At 44.0% G+C, this 24,536-nt stretch overlaps 1 protein-coding gene and 1 pseudogene across 1 annotated transcript in view; both read left to right on the top strand.

Annotated features, from left to right (window-relative positions):
* Positions 1–5,345: 5,345 nt before the first annotated feature.
* Positions 5,346–24,536, top strand: part of igfbp7 (insulin-like growth factor binding protein 7) — a 30,090-nt gene continuing 10,899 nt past the window's right edge. Inside the window, exon 1 of the mRNA XM_080195026.1 lies at positions 5,346–5,789. Within this exon, the coding sequence (XP_080051152.1) occupies positions 5,375–5,789 (415 nt within the window). The 5' untranslated portion in view covers positions 5,346–5,374. The remainder of the gene's footprint in view (positions 5,790–24,536) is intronic.
* Positions 17,368–17,619, top strand: LOC145351018 (U2 spliceosomal RNA; annotated as a pseudogene).

Here is a 24,536-nt window from a genome sequence, read left to right as displayed (position 1 = left end):
GATTCTAAATGCAACTGTTCCCTCAGCCTTTGGCTACATTGGATTAATTCATTAACGGTAAATATTTATCACAGTGTTGAATCCTCGTTAGTTTGATGGTTCAAGATTCATGGTTGTAGTTTGCTGACAAGAGCTACTATTGTATCACAACATATTGAAGACATGGTTAAATTCTCAGCACTTTGAAAATGAGTCACAAGGGCCTATTTGGGTTGGATTAGAGCACAGATTAATAGCACTAATAGGATTGTCTTTTAATCTATCACACTTCCGACCGCACGAGTGTGTCAAGTATCACGTTGTCTGTTTCTCAATTAGCACATGTTTCTGGATGTAAGTGAAAATGCCCTGTCTTTTACTAGCCCATAATTTGTTATAGCACAACATCTGGAGTGCAGTGCCTGGAACCCACCGCCAGTGGAGAGACGAAAGCAGGTACGTTAACAAGGCATATCTTGATAGATACTTGAACAGGGGGTGAACGGGGGGATATTGGCACAGGCTTGATGGACCAAAGGGCCTATTCTTGTGCTGTATTGTTCTTTGTTTTATCTAATGACATCTGCTGTCAGTTAAACTTGTTGACGCACGTTTAGGTTTCTCTTTTTCTTTCTTGCGCGGCAAGTTGCAGGAGGTGTCAGGTGATATTGTCAGGGAGATGGGGCACCTAGGGCCTTAGTGAGTTGGGTAAAGAACGATGTATCTCCTTGACCAGCCAGACGGAAGGAAAATGAAAGGAGGTCTAAGAAAGAAATGTAAGCTAGATTTGGTGGGTTCAATGTCAAATCAACTACAGAAACAGAACTAATGAGATGGAAAGAAAGACTGGATTGAAAAACACAAGGGAACCAGGGGGGAGAAGTAATGAAAAATTTTAATTTCACGTTTGTAAGATCTCCAACAACAAATAAAATCTGAAGAAATGAGATTATAATCGGGAGTGAGAACATGACAGGGACGTTGAACAAATATTCATGACAGAAGACACAAATTACATTCCAGAAATAAGGGATAACCAAGAGGCTCTTACGAGTGCGGAACTTAAAAATAATTAAAACCAGTCAGGAAAAGGTATTAAATAGATATAAGGGACTAAATCCAACAAATCCCCAAGATATGAGGATATATATTGTAACATTTTAAAAGAGCTAACTGCAGGAAAAGGGGAAGTGATTTTCCAAAATTCCTCAGGATCTAGATAGTCCTAGTGGATTGGAAGTTGATTTGATTTGATTTGATTTGACTCATTGTCACATGTATTAATATACCGTGAAAAGTATTGTTTCTTTCACTGTACATACAAAACACACCGCTCATAGAGAAGGAAATGAGAGAGTGCAGAATGTAGTGTTACAGTCATAGCCAGGGTATAGGAAAAGATCAACTTAATGCAAGGTAGGTCCATTCAAAAGTCTGACAGCAGCAGAGAAGAAGCTGTTCTTGAGTCGGTTGGTATGTGACCTCAGACTTCTGTATCATTTTCTCGATGGAAGAAGGTGGAAGAGAGAATGTCCAGGATATGTGATGTTCTTAATTATGCTGGCTGCTTTGTCAAGGCAGCGGGAAGTATAGACAGAGTCAATAGTTGGGAGGCTGGTTTGTGTGATGGCTTGGGCTACATTCACGACCTTTTGTAATTCCTTGCGGTCTTGGGCAGAACAGGAGCCATACCAAGCTGTGATACAGCCAGAAAGAATGCTTTCTATGGTGCATCTGTAAAAGTTGGTGAGACTCGTAACTGACATGCCAAATTTCCTTAGTCTTCTAAGGAAGTAGAGGCATTGGTGAGCTTTCTTAACTATAGTGTCAGCATGGACCAGGCCAGGTAATTAGTGATCTGGACACCTAAAAACTCAAAGCTCTCGATCTTTTCTACTTCGCCCCCATTGATGTAGACAGTGGTATGTTCTCGTTTACGCTTCCTGAAGTCTATGACAATCTCATCTGTTTTGTTGACATTGAGGGAGAGATTATTGTTGCTGCACCAATTCACCAGATTCTCTATCTCATTCCTGCACTCTGTCTCATCATCGTTTGAGATTCGATCCACTGCGGTGATGTCGTCAGCAAACTTGAAAATTGAATTGGAGGGGAATTTGACCACACAGTCATAGGTGTTTTAGGAGTATAGTAGGGGGCTGAGAACACAGCCTTGTGGAGCACCAGTGTTTAGGATGATTGTGGAGGAGGTGTTGTTCCCTATCCTTATTGATTATGGCCTGTGAGTTAGGAAGTTCAGGATCCACTTGCAGAGTTAGTAAGTGTAATGCCTCTATCCAAGGAAGGGGGAGAGAGAGAAAACAGGGAACTGTTAGCCAGTTAACCTGACCTCAGTCAATCAGAAAATGCTAGAAACTTTAGCTGGGATTTTCTATTCCTGTCGTGTACCTGTTTGTCCTGCACAAAGGCAGATGGAGGGAGACGGTTTTTATAACAATCAACAATGGTTTCATGGTCATCATTACTCTTAATTCCAGATTTTTAAGTTCTACCATCTGCCCTGGCTGGATTCATTAGACTTCTAATTGAATTCAAATTTCACTAGCTACTGTGGTGGGATTTGAACCCGGGTCGCCAGACCCTTACCCTGAGTTTCTGAAATAACAGTCTGGTGATAATACCACTACATCACTAGAGAATGTTTCATCACAATTCTTACTTCTGTTCTAAAGATGGTGAACAGCCTTGGAAGTCAGGAGAGGAATTACATGATGCAGAATTGCCTCTGAGCTGCCCACCCAGGCAAACTAAACTTCAATTCACACAAGTTAACCTCCCATATACAGCAACTCAAATAAACATTCCAAATAATAACTCACCGGTCTTAGCTTATCTGACTAAAACTACCATCAGTAGACTTGGAACATAGAAATGGTAGTAAACTATCCAGCTCACTCCACCATTCAGTTAGATCATAGCTGATCATTTATTGGGTGGCACAGTGGCACAGTGTTTAGCACTGCTGCCTCACAGTGCTAGGGACCTGGGTTAGATTCCTGGCTTGGGTCACTGTCTGTGTGGAGTTTGCACATTCTCCCCATTTCTGCATGGGTTTCCTCCGGGTGCTCCGGTTTCCTCCCACAGTCCAAAAGACGTGCTGGTTAGTCATGCTAAATTCTCCCTCAGTGTACCCAAACAGGAGTCGGAGTGTTTTCACTACAGGCTTTTCACAGTAACTTCATTGCAGTGTTAGTGTAAGCCTACTTGTGAGACTCATAAAGAAACTTAAACCAAACTCCCATTCACACAGACTAAATTAATCTCTTCTCCATTCAAACCAAACTAACCTAAACTCCCACTGATACAAGCTAAACTCCTATTCACAAAATCTGAAGCCATCTAAATTCCCATTCGGGCAAACTAAACTCCAATTCACACAAGTTAACCTCCCATACAAAAATTCCATATAGCATCTAACTGGAGTTAACTTTCCTGACCATAACTACCTTCAATATTCACCATGCATTATTTGGGTTAATTGTCAACACCTCCACTGAACTGCCATCCACCTGTGAGCCTAAGAATTGAGCCTGGGTGGGAAAAGACTCGTAAGTGGTCATTAAATCATCTCATATTGCAGGCCTGATTATTGTATTGGATTTAAATTATTTTATTATTAGCTGGCTATTTATCAGAAGTGAGCTCACACAGGTTGTATAGTCATGTACAAGTCTCAGAGCAGTACGAACTCAGTTTTATTTCGGTGAGGCACCAATCCAATGGTTGGGTTGTCTGATGAGGAGAGGGTGAGGAAACTGAGACCATATTCTCCAGGGCTCTGAAGAGTGAGAGGTGATCTCTTCGAAACTTACAAAATTCTTACAGGGCCTGACAATGCAGTCATAGATAGGATATTTTCCTGGCTGTTGAGTCTAAAACCAGATGACAGTCTCAGAAAAAAGGATAGGCTGGTTAAGATTGGGATGAGGTGGAATTTCTTCACTCAGAGGGTGGTGAATCTGTGGAATTCTCTACCTCAGAGGACTGCAGAGGCTCATTCATTGAGCATGTTTAACACAGATTTCTGGATACTAATGATATCAAGGGATATAGGGTGGGAAAATGACATTGATGAAAATGATGAGCCATTATCTAACTGAATGGTGGAGGGTGCTAAATGATTTACTCCTCTTTCTATGTTCCAAATCTATTGATGGTCATTTTAGTCAGATTAGTTAACACTAGTGAGTTCTTGTATGAAATGCTTATTTGAATTGGAGCTTGAATTGCCTGAATGGGAATTTGGTTGGGTTCAGATAGTGTGAATGGGAGTTTAGCTTGTATCACAATACAGTTGTGGCATGGTAGCACAGTGGTTAGCACTGCTGCTTCACACTCCAGTGACCTGGATTCAAATCCCGGCTTGTGTCATTGGCTGTGTGGAGTTTGTACATTCTCCCTATGTCTGTGTGGGTTTCCTCCCACAGTCCACAGATGTGTGGGTTAGGTTGATTGGCCATTCTAAATTGCTCTTAGTGTTCCAGGATGCATAGGTTAGTGGGTAACTATATGGGGATAAGGATTGTGGTTGGTGCAGACTCAAATTTAATTTAGTCTGTGTGAGTGAGAATTGAGTTTGGTTTGTGTGAGAGTTTAGTTTAGTCTGTGTGAATGGCAGTTTAGTTTAGCTTGTACCAATGGGAGATTAGTTTAATTTGTGAGAGTGAGAGTTTAATTTAGTCTGTGTGAGTGAGAATGAGTTTGGTTTGTGTGAGTGAGAGTTTGAGCAGTCTATGTGAGTGGGAATGAGTTTGGTTTGTATGAGTGGGAGTTTAGTTTGGTTTGCGTGAGTGAGAGTTTGGTTTGCGTGAGTGAGAGTTTGAGCAGTCTGTGTGGGTGGGAATGAGTTTGGTTTGTGTGAGTGGGAATTTAGTTTGGTTTGTGTGAGTGAGAGTTTGAGCAGTCTGTGTGGGTGGGAATGAGTTTGGTTTGTGTGAGTGGGAATTTAGTTTGGTTTGTGTGAGTGAGAGTTTGAGCAGTCTGTGTGGGTGGGAATGAGTTTGGTTTGTGTGAGTGGGAATTTAGTTTGGTTTGTTTGAGTGAGAGTTTGAGCAGTCTGTGTGGGTGGGAATGAGTTTGGTTTGTGTGAGTGGGAATTTAGTTTGGTTTGTTTGAGTGAGAGTTTGAGCAGTCTGTGTGAGTGGGAATTGAGTTTGGTTTGAATGAGTGGGAGTTTGGTTTGTGTGAGTGAGAGTTTGATTCAGTCTGTGTGAGTGAGAATTGAGTTTAATTGTGTGAGTGAGAGTTTGCTCTGTGGGAGTTTGGCTTTATAATGACGGGCTTTCAGTCACTGTCAACGGGAGTACAGTTTGGGTGGGGCCTCAGTTACTGTATAAGGGGACCCGGGTCTTCTCGCTTCCAGTTATTTGTCAGGATGGGTTTGAAGGGTGGGCTGCTCCTAGTGCTCCTTGCGGTGAATGTGGAGGGCAAGACGGCAAAGTGCCCTCCCTGTGCCCCGTCCAAGTGCCCGGCTCTGCCCCCCGGAGGCTGTCCGCTCGGGGAGCTGAGCGACCCTTGCCGCTGCTGCACGGTGTGTGCCGCCGGCCAGGGAGCGCCCTGCGGCGGCCGCGAGTCCAAGTACGGCCGCTGTGCCCAGGGCTTCGAGTGTGTCCGCGCTGGGGCCAAGCGGAGGAGCCGCGGGCAGTGCCGCTGTAAATCCCCCGAGCAGGTTTGTGGCAGCGACGGTGTCACCTACACTGATGGCTGTGAACTGAGAGCCGCCGCCAGGAGGGCGGAGAGTGAGGGGCAGAGACCAATCGTCAGAGCTGGGAAAGGAGCCTGTGAGAAAGGTGAGAAAAGACCAAATATACCCCTCCAACAATCAATTAGCCCGGGAAAGAGGGAGGGAGAAAGGGAGTGCAGGAGGAGAGAGAGCAGAGAGTGTGAGAGAAGAGGGGGGCAGAGGGAAGGAGAGGACAGAGAGAGAGAGTGTGAGAGGGGAGAGGACAGAGAGAGGGGAGAGTGTGAGGAGAGAGAGAAGGGGGAGAGTGTGGGGGGAGAGAGAGGGCAGAGAGAGAAAGAGGGGAAAGTTTGAGGGGAGAGAGAGGGCAGGGAGAGAAAGGGCAGGGAGAGAAAGAGGGGAGAGAGCGGGCAGGGAGAGAAAGAGGGGAGAGTGTGAGGGGACAGAGGGCAAGGAGAGAGAGGTGAGTGAGAAAGGGGACGAAGAGAGGGAGAAGGGGGTGTGAGATGAAAGAGAGATGAGAGAAAGTGGGATGAGAGAGAATGGGATGAGAGGGAATGAGATGAGAGGGAGTGAGGTGAGGAGAATGAGAGAGTGATGGGAGAGTGAGGTGGGAGAGAGTGAGACAAGAGAGTTGAAAGGGCCCGAGAGAAGAGGGCAGAGGGAGTGAGGAGAGAAAAAAGGAAAAGGCAGAACAAAAGAGGAGAGGGCAGAAAGAGAGAGGTGGGGGTGTGAAAGGGGAGGGAGCAAAGAGAGGGAGGAGGGAGTGTGAGATGAGTGAGAATGAGGGAGTGAGATGAGATTGAGACGAGAGAGTGGAGAGAGCAGACGTCAGAGGGCAGAGGGAGTGAGAAGAGAAAAAAGAGAAAGGGCTGAACGAAAGAGGAGAGAGCAGAGAGGCAGGAGTGTCAAAGAAAGATAAAGTGGGAGAGAGAGCGTAGGGAAGTAGATGGTGAAGGAAGGGAATTGAACAATTGTTTAAAAGATGCACACTGGGCTCCCACATTAGGCACACACACACACACACACACACTCATCCCAAGTGTGTCTGTTGGTGACAGCCAGCAACTATCTTTAAGGAGAATTTTACAGAATCTCCAGAAATTAATGCAAAATTTGGAGGGTCTAAATCAGCAATCATGTCTCCCCTACCCTGCTCCACAAAATATTGCAGCTTGCCAGTCCTTAAAGTTTATTTATTAGTCACAAGTAAGTCTTACATTAACACTGCAATGAAGTTATTGTGAAATTCACCACAATTCGGCACCTGTTTGGGTCAATGCACCTAAACAGCACATCTTTCAGAATGTGGGAGGAAACCAGCGCACCCAGAGGAAACCCATGCAGACACAGGGAGAACATGCAAACTTCACACTCTGGAATTGAACCCAAGTCTCTGGTGCCGTGAGGCGGCAGTGCTAATCACAGTGCTACCATGCAGAGGACGAGATCAGCTCCATCCTCCCCTCCCATACCCCAGATCAAACTAGTGATCCAGTGCATGGCACCGTCTGACACCTCCACTTTATCCTGCAGAATTCAGATGAGACCCAAGCTTGAAGACAGCTGAGGTCTTCCAGTGCTGGCTCTGGGCACAGCGGCTACAAAGCCACTGATATTGAAATTCAAAATCACTCATCCATGTCTCCTTGTACAACGTGGGAGAGGAGTTTGCCCTTCCAGCTTCAAATTCACCCATTGTATTTTAAATACATTTTCACCAACGTACCATGGCGTTTTGACATCTCTTCACCTATCTACACCTTGTTTAAGTCCAAAAGTTTCCCTCTGTACTTAGAGGGTGATCCAGGCGCAAATTGAACTCATTTGATGAAGGTTTGCTGGAGTTTCTCTATTGCTGAACATTCAATTAGGCAGCATTTTAGAACACTTCTAAAGAAAAAATTGGCACCAACAAATGTTTATTGATATCAAGGAGAAAATGCTGGAAAATCTCAGCGGGTCTGGCAGCATCTGCAAGGAGAGAAAAGAACTAACGTATTGAGTCCAGATATCCCTTGCTAAAGCTTTGTCAAAGTTGTCAAAGCTTTGACAAAGGGTCATCTGGACTCAAAACGTTAGTTCTTTTCTCGTTACAGATGCTGCCAGACCTGCTGAGATTTTCCAGCATTTTCTCTTTTAGTTTCAGATTCCAGCATCCGCAGTAATTTGCTTTTATCCAATATTTATTGATCGATTTGAGAGTGAAAACTTGGCGGAGGTATAGTAAATTATTTTTCAACTACATTATCACAAACCATTTCAATACTTCAATCAAGTGTCTATTCAAAAGGGTGGTACAATGTTTAGCACTGCTGCCTCACAGCACCAGAGACCCCAGTCTGACTCCCAGTTTGGGTCACTGTCTGTGTGGAGTCTGCACATTCTCCCTGTGTCTGCACGGGTGTCCTCCAGGTGCTCTCGTTTCCTCTCATAGTCCAAATATGTGCAGGTTAGGTGAATTGGTCATGCTAAATTCTGCCTCAACATACCTGAACGGGTGCCTAAGTGTGGCGACTAGAGTATTTTCACAGTAAGTTCATTTCAGTGTTAATGTAAGCCTGTTTGTGACTAATAAATAAACTTTATTGGCTTGTCCAACTGAGAGAATCCCGATATTAACTGGAAGTGACTTTAAAAAATTGTAATGTCATTGTTTCTTAGTAAATGAATGCAAAATATTCAAAAGTGTCCTTTTAAAAACGTGCTTTTTCAGCTCCTTGCTCCTAAAAAAAAAGTTGATTTTTATTCCGAGTACTGCAAATGGATACAGTTATTATCTTTGCGGAGCTGCTATGTTGCACATTTCTCACCAGGTCCGGGCTTGGGGACCGGGCCAGAAACGTGCAGCTCCAGTTCCGATAGTGAGTGCCATTCCGCGGAAGTTTGATCGAAATTCTCCGACTTTGGCAGCACTTACGTCGATTTCTGGTGAATAACACTGAAAAATACTCGTACAACCTAGAGGAAACTTAAACTTTCGGTCTCTAATTCAATGGTAATCTGCTCATTGCTATCCGAACCTACACATTTTCCCCCACGTTCCTAACGTGGGTTTACATAACTTTTGGAGATGTGTATTGAACCTTCACTCCGACAAGCTTATTTATTAAATATTCATTGCACTAATGTTTAACGTGCGATACTAAATCATCCAATTGGGACATTTTCCTTCCGTGCGCCACCAGTGGTGTTTAAAACTGAGGGAGATATTTACGAAAAAGTTTTCAATGTTTAATGTTTTGTTAAAAATTGTTAACTCTTGTTTAGGCTCAATTGTGACCTCTTTATATAAAGAATTGGGATATACACACGAGTTTAAAGTTTATTTATTAGTGTCTCAAGCAGGGTTACATTAACACTGCAATTCAATTACTGTGAAAATCCCCTAGTCGCCCCACTCTGGCGCCTTTGGGTACCCTGAGGGAGAATTTAGCATGGCCAATGCACAATGCACATAATGCACATCTTTCGGACTGTGGGAGGAAAACAGAGCACCCGGAGGAAACCCACACAGACGCGGGGAGAACATGCAAACTCCACACAGTTGGGCATTTTAGGAAAAAGAACAATGAACTGTGTACTCTAAGTGATGAGATTCTCAGTAGAATGGTGGAACAGAGATGATGTGGAGATGCCGGCGTTGGACTGGGGTAAACACAGTAAGAAGTCTGACAACAGCAGGTTTAACTTTTGCGAGTTTACTATCAAATAAATCGGTTGGACTTAAACCTGATGTTGTCAGACTTCTTAGTGGGAACAGAGATGCAGCAGTGCAATCTTTAAAGTTGGGAGTGCATATAGAAAAAGCCAACAGAGGATTGAATGATTCTGGGTTTTAAATACAAGGGCATGGAATATAAAGCAAACAAAAAATTATGTTGAATTGGTGAGGCTACAGTTGGGGATTGTCTGCAGTTTCATAGAACATCCTAGTACAGGCCCTTCAGTCCTCGATGTTGTGCCAAGCTATCCTTGTTAGAAGAACAATATTCAAGTCTTGGAAAGAGACCTGAAATTATATCATTGTTATAAAGAAAACCTCAAAAGTGTTGATACAGCACAGAGGACTGAGGATTGGTCTAAGTTATAGCTTAGCTCAGTCCACTGCACTCTTGTTTCTAGATCAGAATGTCAGCTCAATTGTCCCTGTATAATCCAGGCTGAAATTTCAACAGAGTACTGAATAGCCAGAGACGTTGAGGTGTAAGATCCCATAGTACATACAATCAACATTGTGGGGGCTGCCATTACTAGAAACTGAATTGGACTAGCCATATAAATACTGTGGCTACGGGAGCAGGTCAAAGGCTAGGATTCCTGTGGCAAGTAAGTCACCTCCTATCCCTCCAAAGCCTGTCCACCATCTCCAAGACACAAGTCAAGAGGCTGATGGAACACTCTCCACTTGCCTGGATGTGTGCAGTTCTAACAACACGCAAGAAGCTTGACACCATCCAGGGCAAAGCAGCCCACTTGATTGCTACCCTTCCCACAAAGATTCACTCCCTCCACCACCAATGAACAGTGGCAGCCGTGTGTACCACCTACAAGATGCAGTTCAGGGACTCACCAAGGTTCCTTAGGCAGCACCACAACCACCAAACTTCCACCTAAAAGGACAAGAGCAGTAAATTCCTGGGAATACCACCATCTGATATTCATCTCCAAGTCACTTACTGTCTGACTTGCAAATATATCGTCATTCCAAAGAGGTGTAGGTTAGGTGTATTGGTTGTGTGCAATTGTCCCTTAGTATCCCAAGATGTGTTAGTGGATTAACAGGATAAATCCGTAGAGTTATGGGGATAGTGCGGGAGGCACTGGGTAAGATACTCTTTTGCAGAGTTGGTGCACACTTGATGGACCGAATGGCCTCCCTCTGCACTAAAGGGATTTTATGCTTCCATGATTCCCTGATTCTGGCTGGTTCAAAATATTGGAATTCCCTCCCTAACAGCACTGTGGGCGTACTCACATCTCAGGAACTGCAACAGTTGAAGAAGAAAGCTCACCACCACCTTGTGAACAGCAACTAGGAGTGGGTAATACATGCTGGCCTAGTCAGCAATGAATTTTAAAATTGTTTGAAGAGCAAAGAATTGTCCCACCTAGCATTAATTTCCTCAACCAAAAACAGATTCTCCATTCCTTTCACTGGCTGAGCACAAATTAGTTGCCATGCTGCCAAAGACACTTTCAAAGTAATGGATTGTTTGTAAAGGATTTGGGAGGTCCGAGAGTATGCTGAGGTATGGCGGAAATTCAAGTGTGTTCTTGTGGATGAATTCAAAATTAGAACAGTTCTTCAAACAGGGAGTAATTAGTGAAAGATTCTTTCCATGATTTGTGAATCATTAACAAAGGGACATTTACTCAGGAGTATTACAAAAGAATGCAGGAGGAGGTTAGAAGAGAACTTTCACACTCAAAGCATGAATACTTTCCCACAAGTGGTTATTGAGATCGAGTCTCATTTAAAAAAGGGAGTGTAGCACAGTATGGTTAGCACTGCTGCTTCACAGCTCCAGGGATCTGGGTTCAATTCCTGGCTTGGGTCACTGTCTGTGTGGAGTTTTCACATTCTCTTCGTGTCTGCATGGGTTTCCTCTGGGTGCTCTGGTTTCCTCCCACAGTCCGAAGATGTGCACGTTGCCCAAGAGTATCCTGAGGTGGGTAGGTTAGCGGGATTAGTGGGTAAATATATAGGGATATGGGGGTAGGGCCTGGATGGGATTGTGGTCAGTACAGACTTGATGGGCCAAATGGCCTCTTTCTGCACTGTAGGGTTTCTATAATAATTCTATGAAATGGAATGAGATGAATATTTCAAAAGTGAGAATATAAAATACTACAGGGAAAAGGTAAGAGAGATGAAAAGATAATTTTAGTGGAACAGCCTGCACTTGCCCAGGATAGTAGGCCAAATAGCTTCTTTCTGTGCTGTAAATTCTGTAATTACGTCTACAAGGATTGCAGCTGCACCATATTAATTGTGCTAAGGAACTTTGCACATACTTGACATGATCCAGTGAGTTGCTGCAAGTTCAGAGCTGTATCTGCAAAGTCCATTTTTGAATCTAATTCATCGTATGTAACCAAATTGGGGGCTGGTCTCAATCGACACATCAATCATATGATTCCTATCAGTTGGAAATGTTTTCAGAAAGTGACTTCAGGAAACCTAGAGGATGAAGCAATTTTTCATTCAATATTTAGACATGCTGTAACTTATTCCTCCAGGGCATTGTACTGAAGAATTTAAACATTAGCCATTCTGGACAAATTAATAATGCTGTACATGGCAGTCCCAAACACCATTGCTCTTAAAGAAATACTGCAGCAGCTCCAATTATTCATCTGCAATGCAATTCCCTCCTCTGTCATTGAAATTATATCATAGTGAATTATGTAACGTTTTCTACTCTGCACTGGGACAGGAGTTAGCATGGCTGGGAGCATCCGTAGCTTTAGCCTGCTCTCTGTCAGATGACTCGGATGGTGATGGCTAACACGAAGGGACATAGCTTCAAATTAAGGGGTGGTAATTATAGGACAGATGTCAGAGGTAGGTTCTTTACTCAGAGGGCAGTAAGGGCGTGGAATGCCCTGCCTGCAGCAGTTGTGGACTCACCAACTTTAAGGGCGTTCAAATGGTCAGTGGATAGGCATATGGATAACATTGGAATAGTTTAGGTTAGACGGTCATTAGATTGGTTCCACTGGTCGGTGCAACATCGAGGGCCGAAGGGCCTGTACTGCGCTGTAATGTTCTATGTTCTATGACTGGTGTGCCAGGTGGCCATCCCAGTCTTGGCCTGGTCTCCTGAAGCCAAAAGTGGCATGTTTTGTGGGCTGACCCTACACCCTTCCACAAGGGGCAAAGATATCCAAAAAAATAGGCTAATCAGCAACTGCAAACACCTTTAGCATTCAAGGTGCATCCATGAGAATGATGTCTCCAAACTTCAAGATGATATCCCAAGCAGCTAAAAGATATTGCTCCCCACCTGCATCCCTCCCCCATCCCAGATCCTGGATATTCGAGCAGTCACTGGCAAAGATTCCCACAGGGTTGATGAAAAGATGCTGGGGACTTACTCATATAAGAACAAAGACTAAATAAAATTACACCACAGGATTAGGCCCTTCAGCTCACCAAGCCTGCACTGACCATGCTGTCCATTTGAACGAAAACCCCTTACCCTTCCGGGGACCATATCCCTCTCTTCCCATCCTATTAAAGGACAAATGAAGGAGAAGGTCACTGTACAAGTTGATCCTAAAATCCCAGGGTCACTGTGCAAGCTGGTTCTAAAAGGGCAGCATTGTGGCACAGTGGTTAGCACTGCTGCCTCACTGCACCAGGGACCCAGGTTCAATTTGGATGACTGTCTGTGTGGAGTCTGCTTGTTCTCCCTGTGTCTGCATAAGATTCCTCTGGGTGCTCCGGTTTCCTCCCATAGTCCAAAGATGTGTGGGTTAGGTGGATTGGCCATGCTAAATTGCTCCTTAGTGTCCCGAGATCTGTAGATTAGGGGGATTAGCAGGGTAAATATGTGGGGTTGTGGGATGGGACCTGGATGTGATGCTGTGTCAGAGAGCCGGTGCAGACTCGATGGACCGAGTGGCTTCCTCCAGCACCCTGTAGGGATTCTATTCTAAAAATAAGCAAGAATCAACATCCTGGCATAAGTACTGGGATTTCCTCACCAGGAAATTCCAGTGCTAAAACTGCCAGTGACACATTGTCAAAAGGGGTCCCCACTTTATACTGTAACAGTGGGTGTTGGAGCCCCTATTTGCACTTCTCAGCTGTCTGAACAAAAGATAGAATATATTCACAACCTCTGGGCATCTCAGCAAGGCTTTACAGCCAGTGAATCACTTTTTTGTAATATAGTCATTGCTGTAACGTCAGAAACATGGCAGTAACTTTACACAGCAAGATCTCACAAACAGCAATGAGATAATGACCAAAAAATCCATTTCAGTGGTGTTGGTTGAAAGATAAATGTTGGCCAGCACCAGATAAACTCCCCCATTCTTCTTCAAAAGTGTTACGGAATCTTTTACATGCAAGGATTACGGGGGATAGGGCCTGGGTGGGATTGTTGTCAGTACAGGCTTGATGGACTGAATGGCCTCCTTCTGCACCATAGGATTCAATTCAATTCAATTTGACAATTTAATGCCTAATGTGAAAACACCATCCTCCAACAGTGCAGCATGCTTTCAATAGTACACTGAAACATCAATCGAATCTCTAGGGTGAGATTTGAACCCAGTTTTCTTCCTCACGGGCACATAAGCTAACACTGAGCCCAGGCTGACGCCTGAATTCAGCTGCACATTTCTACACTTAGCCCCTAGCTAGCTAAATTAAATCGCAGTCTGAAGCATATGGTCACCCACTATGATGATAGAATTGCATAGAATCATAGATAGGTGGAGTGTAATCCTTGCCTGGGGCTGTTTGGGAGAGAAAAAAAGATCTCTTTAATTCTGATAGTTATGCCAGATTGCAGGCAATCTGTTGCAAAGCGATTTATGATTGTTTGCTCAGCATCCTGAGGGTGGCTCTTGGGGGAAAAGTCACAGTTAATAGGAAATCAAGACTAAATGCTTTGTTCTAGCATTGTGGTTCGTAAAAATTGAAGCTCTCAAGCAAACGTGTTGCCATTGTCCTTTTCACATATAAGCATCATAAGGCAGTATGGTGCCAGGGACCCAGGTTTAGTTCCAGCCGCAGGTCATTGTCTGTGTGCAGTTTGCATGTTCTCCCCGTGTCTGGTGGATTTCCTCTGGGTGCTCCGGTTTCCTCCCACGGTGCAAAGATGTGCAGGTTAAGTTGATTGGCCATGCTAAATTGACCCTAGTGTCAGGGGAATTGGCAGGGTAAATATGTGGGGTTACGGAAGTAGGGTCTGTGTGGGATTGTGATCGGTGCAGACTTGAAGGGCCGAACGGCCTCCTTCTGCACTGTAGGGATTCTATGATTCACATCGATACCCTTCTTTAGTCACAAAAGTAGGCTTACATTAACACTGCAGTGAAGTTACTGTTAAAATCCCCCAGTCATCACACTCTGCTGCCTGTTTGGGTACACAAGGAGAATGTAGCACGGCCAATGTACCTAAACAGCACATCTTTCAGACTGTGGGAGGAAACTGGAGCATTCGGAGGAAACCATTATCATATAGAAGCGCATCTATCTATACCCTTTCCACTGCCGCTGTGACAAGACTGCAACTGAATGGTTGTGAATTATTCCAGGCAAGGGATCTCATTCTGTTTCAATAGTTTCAGTGATGCTTTGTGAAAGGCAGACCAAACAAGACGAGTGGCATGGGAGTGAATAGCAAGTCAGTATGCTAACTGGGACCGAGTATGACAGTTTAATCAACAGCAGATGGGGGCCTGAATCACAGCCAAGAGCCCCTAAGTTTTAAGGGACTCTGAAGGTTTTTCAACTCCAAAATACATCACTAATAATACAAATGCCCAGCACTGGCATTTCCAAAAGGTAACCTCTCTCTGACCTCACCAACTTTAATAGGGTCAGCACAAGAGATCATTGGTGGATAGATTCCCAATATTTGCACTGTTCAAAATGTGCTTGGTTTTTGGATCCTTAGTGTGTTGTTTTTTACCACACAGAAGCAGTTAATGAAAATTTTTTTTTGTGCTCATAGAACAGAACAGAATCCCTACAGTGCAGAAGGAGGTTATTTGGCCCATTGAGTCTGCATTGAGCACAATTCCACCCAGGTCCTATTCCTACATATACTAACTCATCTCTGCTCTTTTTTGTGGGAGCAGAAACATTAAAGCTTCAGGTTGATGGTTCCTCATCAGTTTTATTACGATCAGGAGTAGCCCATTCAGCCCTTCAAGCCTGTTCCACCATTCAGTGAGATCATGGCGGACCTAGGTCCACATACTTGCCTTTGCTGTAGATCCCTTAGCTTAATAAAAACTAGTGACCCCAGAATTAAAATTAATAATTGACCTGGCATTGACTGCATCTTGCAGACAAGAGTTCCAAACATCTACCATCTTTTGCATGCATAATTGTTTCCTAACTTTACTCCTGAAATCTCTGGCTCTTTTAGGCTATGTTCTCCAACCAGAGGCTCCTCAATCATTGGAAATAGTTCCTCTCTATTTATCCTCTCTCTTCCAATAAATAGCTTGAAAAATACAATCAAACTACCCTTTAGTCTTTTAAATTCCAGGGAATACAAGGGTAGTTTGTGTAAGCTGTCTTCATGGTTTAACTCTTAAGGGCAGCAAGATGGACAGTGGTTAGCACTAATTGGCCACACTAATTTGCCCTTAGTGACAGGGGAACTAGCTAGGGTAAATGCATGGTGTTGTGGGGATAGGGCTTGGCTGGTATTGTGGTCAGTGCAGACTCAATGGGCCCAATGGCCTTCTTCTGCATTATAGGATTCTATTTGTGGGTGGACCCCTGGGATTTGACTCATTGGGATGTTACTTCACCACTTATGGTTGAAAATCTGTGACAAGAATTCATCAAATTAAGATCATCATTAAATGGATTATGAAAATATTTAGGAGAAATTTCTTTGCACAGGAGCTGGTTGGAGCATCAAAAACCATAAAAAGCAGTGTACAAGTTGACCTGAAGTACAAGACCACCCCATTTTCCCAGCCCCAAAACTTATGTTTTTGCAAATACTCGACACAGAAATAGATCCTGTTTTCAGCAACAATGCATTAGTAGTGAGCCTCAATGTTTCTTCCCACAAATGTATGTTTTCTTTTATCTGTACCTTATGAGTGGGAGTAAGGATCAATCAGCGGGACATGGGTTGTGTTGTAAAGGTGTGTGGGAGTTTAAGACATATCCAAGCTTTGTCTCAGAAACATTTCTAAATGGTGACAACCACACCCATTTGTGCACCTCACTTTTATGCTCAGCACATAAGTCGGCCCCTGTTTTGGAAGGAATTTTCAAGGCCTCAGAGGTTAACTTACGCTAACATCTACAGTATCTTGCCATATCAGTTCAAATTGCAGTTGGAGACTTTCAATTCAGATTTTTTAAATTTCTGGAAATGGAAAGTTGTTATCAGTAAATAGTAATAACATTCATTCAACTTTAGTGCCTTGGCTTGGAAGCAGTACAGTAAATAGTTACTGAATTGATTCCTGGGATGAGAGAGTTGTTATATGGAAAAATACGAACAAAGAAAATAAGAGCAGGAGGAGGCCATTCAGCCCTTTGATCATGATCATGACCTATTCACCATGATCACAGCTAATCACCCAACTCAGTTGCCTCACCCTGCTTTCTCCCCATAATCTTTGATCCCATTCACTCCAAGTGCTACATCCAGCCGCCTCTTGATTACATTCAATGTTTTGGCACCAACCAATTCCTGTGGCAATGAATTCCACAGGCTCACCACTCTTTGGGTGAAGAAATGTCTCCTCATCTCCATCCTAAGTGTCTACCCTGTATCCTCAGACTGTGACCCCTGTGTCTGGACATCCCCATCATTGGGAACATCCTTCCTGCAAGTACCCTATCCAGTCCTGTTAGAATTTTATAAGTCTCGATGAGATCCCTCCTCATTCATCTGAACGCCAGTAAAAACAATCCTAACCTAGTCAATCCCTCCTCATACATCAGTCCCTCCATCTCCGGAATCAGCTTGATCGCTTCTCAGCCTTTTGGCTAAGATCAAGTATCAGATCGATGGGGGGGCGGGGTGGGAGGTGGGGCAGGGGGGAGCGGCGACAATGTCTCATCTTGTCAGCTTGGATCTACTTTGTCTCCCTAGTGGGGACCATGAATTGGATTCAATTGGATTTTGAATTTGGTTTTTGAAGGAATCAAGGAATGGATTCGGGTTTGCCCGGTCCATTCTGAACATTGGCTTTGTTACTTTAAGGATGGAGTAAAAACATTTTTAAAAGTTGTCCTCTGATGACAGACTGAGTAAATTGAGCCTACACTCGCTGGAGTTGAGAGGAATAAGACCTGATTTTATTGAAGCATTCAGGATTTGGACACAGCTTGGCAGGAGTGATCTTAAGAGGTTGTTTCCCCTGGCTGGGGAATCTGGAACACGGGGGCACTACCTCAGGATAAGGGGTTGATCATTTAGGACTGAGATGAGGACAAAATTCTTCATTCAGAGGGTTGTGAATATTTGGATCTCCCTCATCTAGACGATATTGGATGCTCCATCTTATGTTCAAAGCGGAGATTGATAGATACTTGGTCTCATGGGGAATCAGGGAATGTGGGGAGCAAGCAGGAAAGTGGAGTTGGAGCAGAATGTCAGCTAGAATCACATTGAATGATGGAGCAAGTTCAAAGGGCTTCTGAAGAAGCCACTTTCAACTCTGTTTCTCTGTTCACAGATGTTGCCAGACCTGCTGAGCTTTTCCAACACTTCCAAATTTTATTCCAGATTTCCAGCATCCGCAGTATTTTGCCTTTATAACACGGAGCCACACAATCTACTCCTGTTTCTATTTTTTACATTCTGTTGTCCTTTCCAGAAGGTCCATTCCAGATGGTCCTGACCTGATCTGGCCTTAGGTGATTTGGGTTCCACACTAATGTGGTTAACACTGCACTCTGAAGAGCCGAGCAAACCACTCTGCAGCAGCAAATGGCAACAACAAATTGGCATTGAAGGGTAATCCTCAACTTGCGGATTGCAACTGTTGAAGAACAAGGTGCACCACCCTCATCTTAGGGCAACTAAAGATGGGCAATAAATGCTGACAATGCCCACTTCCCGAGAATGAATAAGGAAATTTCTCCAGTGGAAAATTTCATCATAGAATCCCTACAGTGCAGAAGGAGGCCATTTGGCCATTGAGGTTGCACTGACCACAATCCCATCCAGGTCCTATCCCCATAACCCAATGCATTTACCCTAGCTGGTCCCCCTGACACTAAGGAGTAATTTAGCATGGTCAACACACCTAACCTACACATCTTTAGACTGTGGGAGGAAACCGCAGCACCCAGAGGAAACCCATTCAAACACGGGGAGAATGTGCAAACTGCTCACAGCCAGTGATCCAAGCCGGGAATCGAACCTGGGTCCCTGGTGCTGTGAGGCAGCAGTGCTAACCATTGTGCCACCATGCCGCTGTCATGTTATCCAGATAGTGATGCAGTCCAGGAATTTTATACATACCTCCTAACACTCTCACATAAATACACACACACACACACGCACACACCACAGACACACATTCACACATACACCACTGATACACATACACAGTTGACAGTTTCCAATTATTATCTGGAGTAAGTGCACTAAAGTGCAGGTTAGTGAACACCATTGGAGCATGGAGAGCTTTTCCATTGTGAATGGTTGGGGCAAAGAGCAATGCAACTTCTAATATTTGAAGCACAGGAAGATACAGGAATGGACAGGTTACTTCTTCTCAGGCAGTCCCTTGGAATCTGGACAACTTGCTCCCATTTTGGTTCAGTGGGTTCTGAGATGACAGAGAGTGCTCGAAGAGTAGATAGTTGTTCGGAGGTTTGTTCTCTCAGATGCCACTGTGCGTACCCAATAAAGTCTTTCAATGTGTTCAATGACTATCTGAAAAAAATATTTTAGTCAATCATAAACCAGGGACTCCCAATTGTAGGCACGAAGGTTTGGTCTCTTCAGAGACACCCCCAAAGCATTTCCATTGTCTTCCTGATCGTCGCCTGCCACAGTCTGGTTCTGAGTGGAGCAGATGCTTCAGGAGTCTGGTGTCAGGAACATGTCCTGCCCATTGAAGCTGGTTTTGACTGATTAGTGCCGCAATGCTGGACAGGTTGAATTGGGAGAGGATGCCTTTCTGGTCACCAAATCTGAAGGCTCTTACCAAGGCATCGCTGCAAGTATCCTCCTCTAATCTGGCTGCCCTCAGAAATTTGTTACCATCTTCCACTTCCTCCACAATGACAAGCATGCCGTGATACTTACCAGAGGAGCGACCACAGAGCCAATCATTGTGAATACTGGGGGCTCAAACAAGGTTGTGACATTGCACAAATATTCTCAGGGCAGGGCTTAGTGTGACATCACAGCCACTCCTCTGTGTTGACCAGTTGAGAGTGTTTAGAGTGTGGTTAAAGATAGCAGAAATGGTGCAGAGGATGTTTCAAATCCTATCAATTAATGATTGTTAAGATTTGGCTTTTCACAGGTCGAGATTGTGATGGGGAGTTAATTAGCAAAAAGCAGAAGTATAATTTTACGTGTTGCTATTGTGCTCCTAGCAACTTTTCCAATTAAACATTGTAGTCATGCTCAACAGTTCAACTCAGTGAAATATTTATTCTACGCTGGGTTTCTACAAGCACAGTCACGCACTCACTCAGTACAGGACACACATTGGCAGGACTCCAGAACTAATCTCCAGATGAGAATGGTTACCCTTGATCTCTCGGCAACCTTCAACTTAGTATGAGCCCATGTAAAACTGGCATTAATGAGGATACAGGAGAAAACATTCAGTGGCCAATACCGAGCAGAAAGGAAGATGGTTGCGGTTGTTGGAAACTAACCTCAGTTCCAACATACCACTGCAGAAGTTCCTCAGCCCAATCAACTTCTACTGCTTCATCAATGATCTTTCTTCCACCAGGAGTCAGGCATGGGGATGTTCCCTGATGATTTCACAGTGTTCAGTACCATTCACAGTTGGAGGAGTCTCTTCCCATGCGCAGAAGACTCAGACAACTTTCAGTTCTGGGCTGAAAAGTGGCAAAAGAGCCATGAGTTCCTGTAAGAAATCAGGACAGATCAGCATCATTGTGCTCTGAATCAGTGTTACAGCACTGACATTTATACCACACAATGACCATCCCCAACATTGAAGTGTCTATAACCACCACTCTTTGATATTCAATGGCATTAACATCATGGACTCACACAACATCCCGGTATTCACTATTGACGAGAAACTCAATTGCACCAGCCATAAAAAGTGCTGAGGACCCAGAGCAGTCAGAGGCTGGGAATCCATTCCAGGTGCTTCACCTACTGACTCCCTAGAGCCTGTCCACCACCCACACAACGCAAGTTAGGAATGTGATGGAATACTCTTCTCTTGCTTGGGTGAATGCAGTCGCAACAATTGCCAAGAAGCTCAACACTTTCCAGGGTTAAGAAGTCCCCTTGTTGAGAAGCCCATTCAGCACCTTAAACATTTGTTGTCTCACCACTACTGCACTGTGGTTGCAATGTGCACTATTGACAGGGTGGCTTGCAGCAATTAGCCAAGGCTTCTTTGACGGAATCTCTAAATTTGAATAACAAGGACATCAAGTGCCTATGAATACCAATCCGTCACAGTGCCCCTCCAAATCACACACCATCCAGACGTGAAAGTATATCACTCCTCCTTCATCATTGCTGGATCGAATAGGATTATAAAATCTCTACACTGCATAAGGAGGCCACTTGGCCCTGCCAAATCCTGGTTTTTGTTCACCTATTTGGGAGGTAGTTTTGAAAGGCAAAATGAATAAGCAGTCGAGAGTTGTACTGAAAGTATTAGAGATTAATATTTAAAGAGTGGTTTTGGTATGAAGACATGATTGATCAAGGAGCACTCAAAACCTTGAAAGAGTCTACACCGTGTCTCTGACAGCGTATCATACCAAGGTTCTCTCCTCGCCCTATCCCCACATATTTCCCATGACTAATCCATCTAATCTGCACATCTTTGGACGCTAAGGGGCAATTTAGCATGGTCAATCTACCTAACCTGTACATCTTCAGACTGTGGGAGGAAACTGGAGCACCCGGATGAAATCATACACACACGGGGAGAACGTGCAAACTCCACATTGATAGTGCCCCAAGCCGGGAATCAAACTGGTTCCCTGGCACTGGGGGCAGCAGTGCTAACCACTGTGTCACCATGCCGCTCAAATCCTGGAACTCTCTCCCTAACAGCACCATGGGTGTACTTTCACCACAGGGACTGCAACAGTTCAAGCAAACAGCTCAGTATCAATTTCTCATGGGCTACTGGGAATAGTCAATAAATGTTGACTTTGCTGGCGACTCATATATCCCAAAAATGATTGTTTTAAAAATTAGAACCCTATTTCAATGCTTGCTTTGGTTACAGCTTATATAAATCATCAAATGTGACTGAAATATAATAAAAAACAAGATACTTTGAACCTGAACATAACACTTTGATTGTTTTTAAAGTGCCGTGAGTTCCTGTAAGAAATCAGGACAGATCAACATCATTGTGCTCATTAGTAATGGATCAGTGTTACAGCACTCAAACATTTTATAATTCACCTTCGAAGTATGCAGCAGCATGTCGAATCTTATTAAAGGTCTGCATGCAGTGACAAGTCAAGCTGGTTTTGATAAAGGGCTGCAGTCTATTAATTTTTTGCTGAGACTGATTTATCAGTAGAAGTGACTCTTCACCATTGGCTGTTGTATGCCTTTGTTAAAGGGCTGGATTAATAATGAACACAGCCGAGCGCACAGATTGCTGTCTGAAAGGTTTTGCTGGCAGTGCTGAACCTTTTCTGTGGTCAATATTTCATTCCGCTGTGAATATATGTTTTCACTGCAGCCCTATCTTTTTTTCTCTCTTGCGTAACCTTTTTTTTTGCACTGCTGACTTCATTTGCTGGTTTTCTCCCTTTCAATGTTTCCCTAGCGCTTTGGAGAGGGCTGTTCATGTCCCTGCTACAAATCGCTGGATAAAGCCTGAACAGTAAGCCCTATTTAAATGAAAATCAACAGGAATGTGAGTTGAAACTTTGTGCTTGGCTCCCAGTGCTCGAGTGTGACACAAGTATGTAACCCAAAAAACAGGTAGTCATGATGCAGAGATGCCGACGTTGGACTAGAGTAAACACAATAAGAAGCCTCACAACACCAGATTAAAGTCCAACAGGTTTATTTGGTAGCACGAGCTTTCAGAGCACTGCTGTTTCGTCAGGTGAATCATCTGATGAAGAAGCGGGGCTCCGAAAGCTCATGTTATCAAATAAACCTGTTGGACTTTAATCTGGTCATGTAAGACTTCATACTGTGCTAACCCACAAAAACAGGCTTGAGTAAGCCACCCTGGTTTCATGACATTAAAGGTTAACTCTTATCCTGGGACCATTCCGCAGGAATGTTTTTGTTTTTAAGTATTTTAATTTGCTTTTCTTGAGGGTCAGATGAGGTAAGCTGGAGTCTTTTGGGCCACTGAAAAGTCCAGAAAACACACCAGAGGTTAAGGCCTTACTTACATTTCTAAGGGACCTAATGCCTGTTTTAGGCATCTACCCAGTACACACAAAGTTAGGATCCCATGAATTAAGCAGTGAGTCCAACGTACATGCAGATTGTGCAACTCCTGGCTCACTGTTAAATTGTTCTGCATCATGTCCATTTTACAGCAGAAAAATAGCTTTAATGCATACCAGTTTCACTACCTCACGGTCCTGCAGTCTTCCTCGTGATTTACTTTAATTCTGCTTTTGCTAATATTTGTTGCTTTGTACACGGCTCTCCAGCCGTTCATACCTTGCCAGTGCTGTCAGCAAGATTGGAGAATTTGGCCAAATCTTCACTCACTGCAGCGGGACTGGAGAATCCCAGCTGCGGGCGAGGTCGGAGATGATCTTCATTCTTAGTGATGCTTTGACAAACTTGATGGTCTATGCGTCTTTGTTAGTAGTGAGTCTGCAGTATAATCAGGCCGTTAATTTTTCTGATCTGTTAGCTTAATGTTGTCTCCCAATGAGGTTTGGGATGAAGCAGAAAAGTTGAGAGCTTTACTCAGATACTGGCAGATGTTTGGTCTGGGTCGCCCTTAGGGTAAGGAAGCTGAAACAGATCAATCTAGGGCTTGGTTTGCAAAGCTATGTGCACAGAAGCTCATTGCATCTTTCACGTTCTCACATTAGCTCTGACGTCCATTGACTCAAGGGATGAGGGAAAACTGTGATGGACACATCTTGCCCTTTCTCAATGCTGCCTCTTTTTCCTTTGCTGCCTTTGAGTGAACTCCTCCTCTTCCATCAATATTGCACAGGCTTTGTTGTAGGGAACCCCGGGGTAAATTATATCCTTTAGTGTTGGTGGTCTAAAGGTTTGAGGTGACCACTCTGGTAGTTTAAGATTCACTTCAAGAGAAAATGATCCAAAAAGCTGCGGCCAACCTTTGCATTCAGGCACTATGTCTCCAAGCTTTGAACTGCTTTAAGAGAGCAGATTTATCAAGAGGTTCAGATCATGGAAAGCCACAATTCAACCTCTGATCTAATCATCCCTGTTTATCTTCTCGCCACTAAAATGGAATGAAATTATAAGCCAGGGGTGGTATGGAGCAATGTCCTAATAACAGTCACCAAATCCCTCCACTTCTGTGCAGGGAAAATATGCTTCCACGCCCTCTATAGACCAAGGCAGCATGGTGGTACAGTGGTTAGCACTGCTGCCTCACAACAGCAGGGACCTAGGTTCGATTCCAGCCTTGGGTAACTGTCTGTGTGGAGTCTGCCAGGCTCCCCATGTCTGCGTCTGTTTCTTTTGGGTGCTCCAGTTTCCTCCCACAGTCCAAAGATGTGCAGGTTAGGTTGATTGACCATGATAAATTGCACCTTAGTGTCCCAAGATGTGTAGGTTAGGGGAATTAGCAGGGCAAAATTAGCACCTTTAAGCAGTGAAAAGTTTTATATGTTGCTGCTCCACCAAGTCTCCACCTTAATCTCTACCTTCTTAACACACTCATCTCCTCCCACAGTCCGAACACACACAGTGGATGGCTTCCATGCAAAGGACTTATTGCACCAAGTTCCTGCCTCCCTTGTGGTTTCAGTGTC

The sequence above is a fragment of the Carcharhinus amblyrhynchos genome, chromosome 1, assembly GCF_965287045.1.
Source record: "Carcharhinus amblyrhynchos chromosome 1, sCarAmb.v2.hapA, whole genome shotgun sequence".
In the NCBI taxonomy this organism is placed as follows: Eukaryota; Metazoa; Chordata; class Chondrichthyes; order Carcharhiniformes; family Carcharhinidae; genus Carcharhinus; species Carcharhinus amblyrhynchos.
The sequence above is the reverse complement of the archived record's forward strand: the minus strand, read 5'-3'. Positions and strand labels throughout refer to the sequence as shown.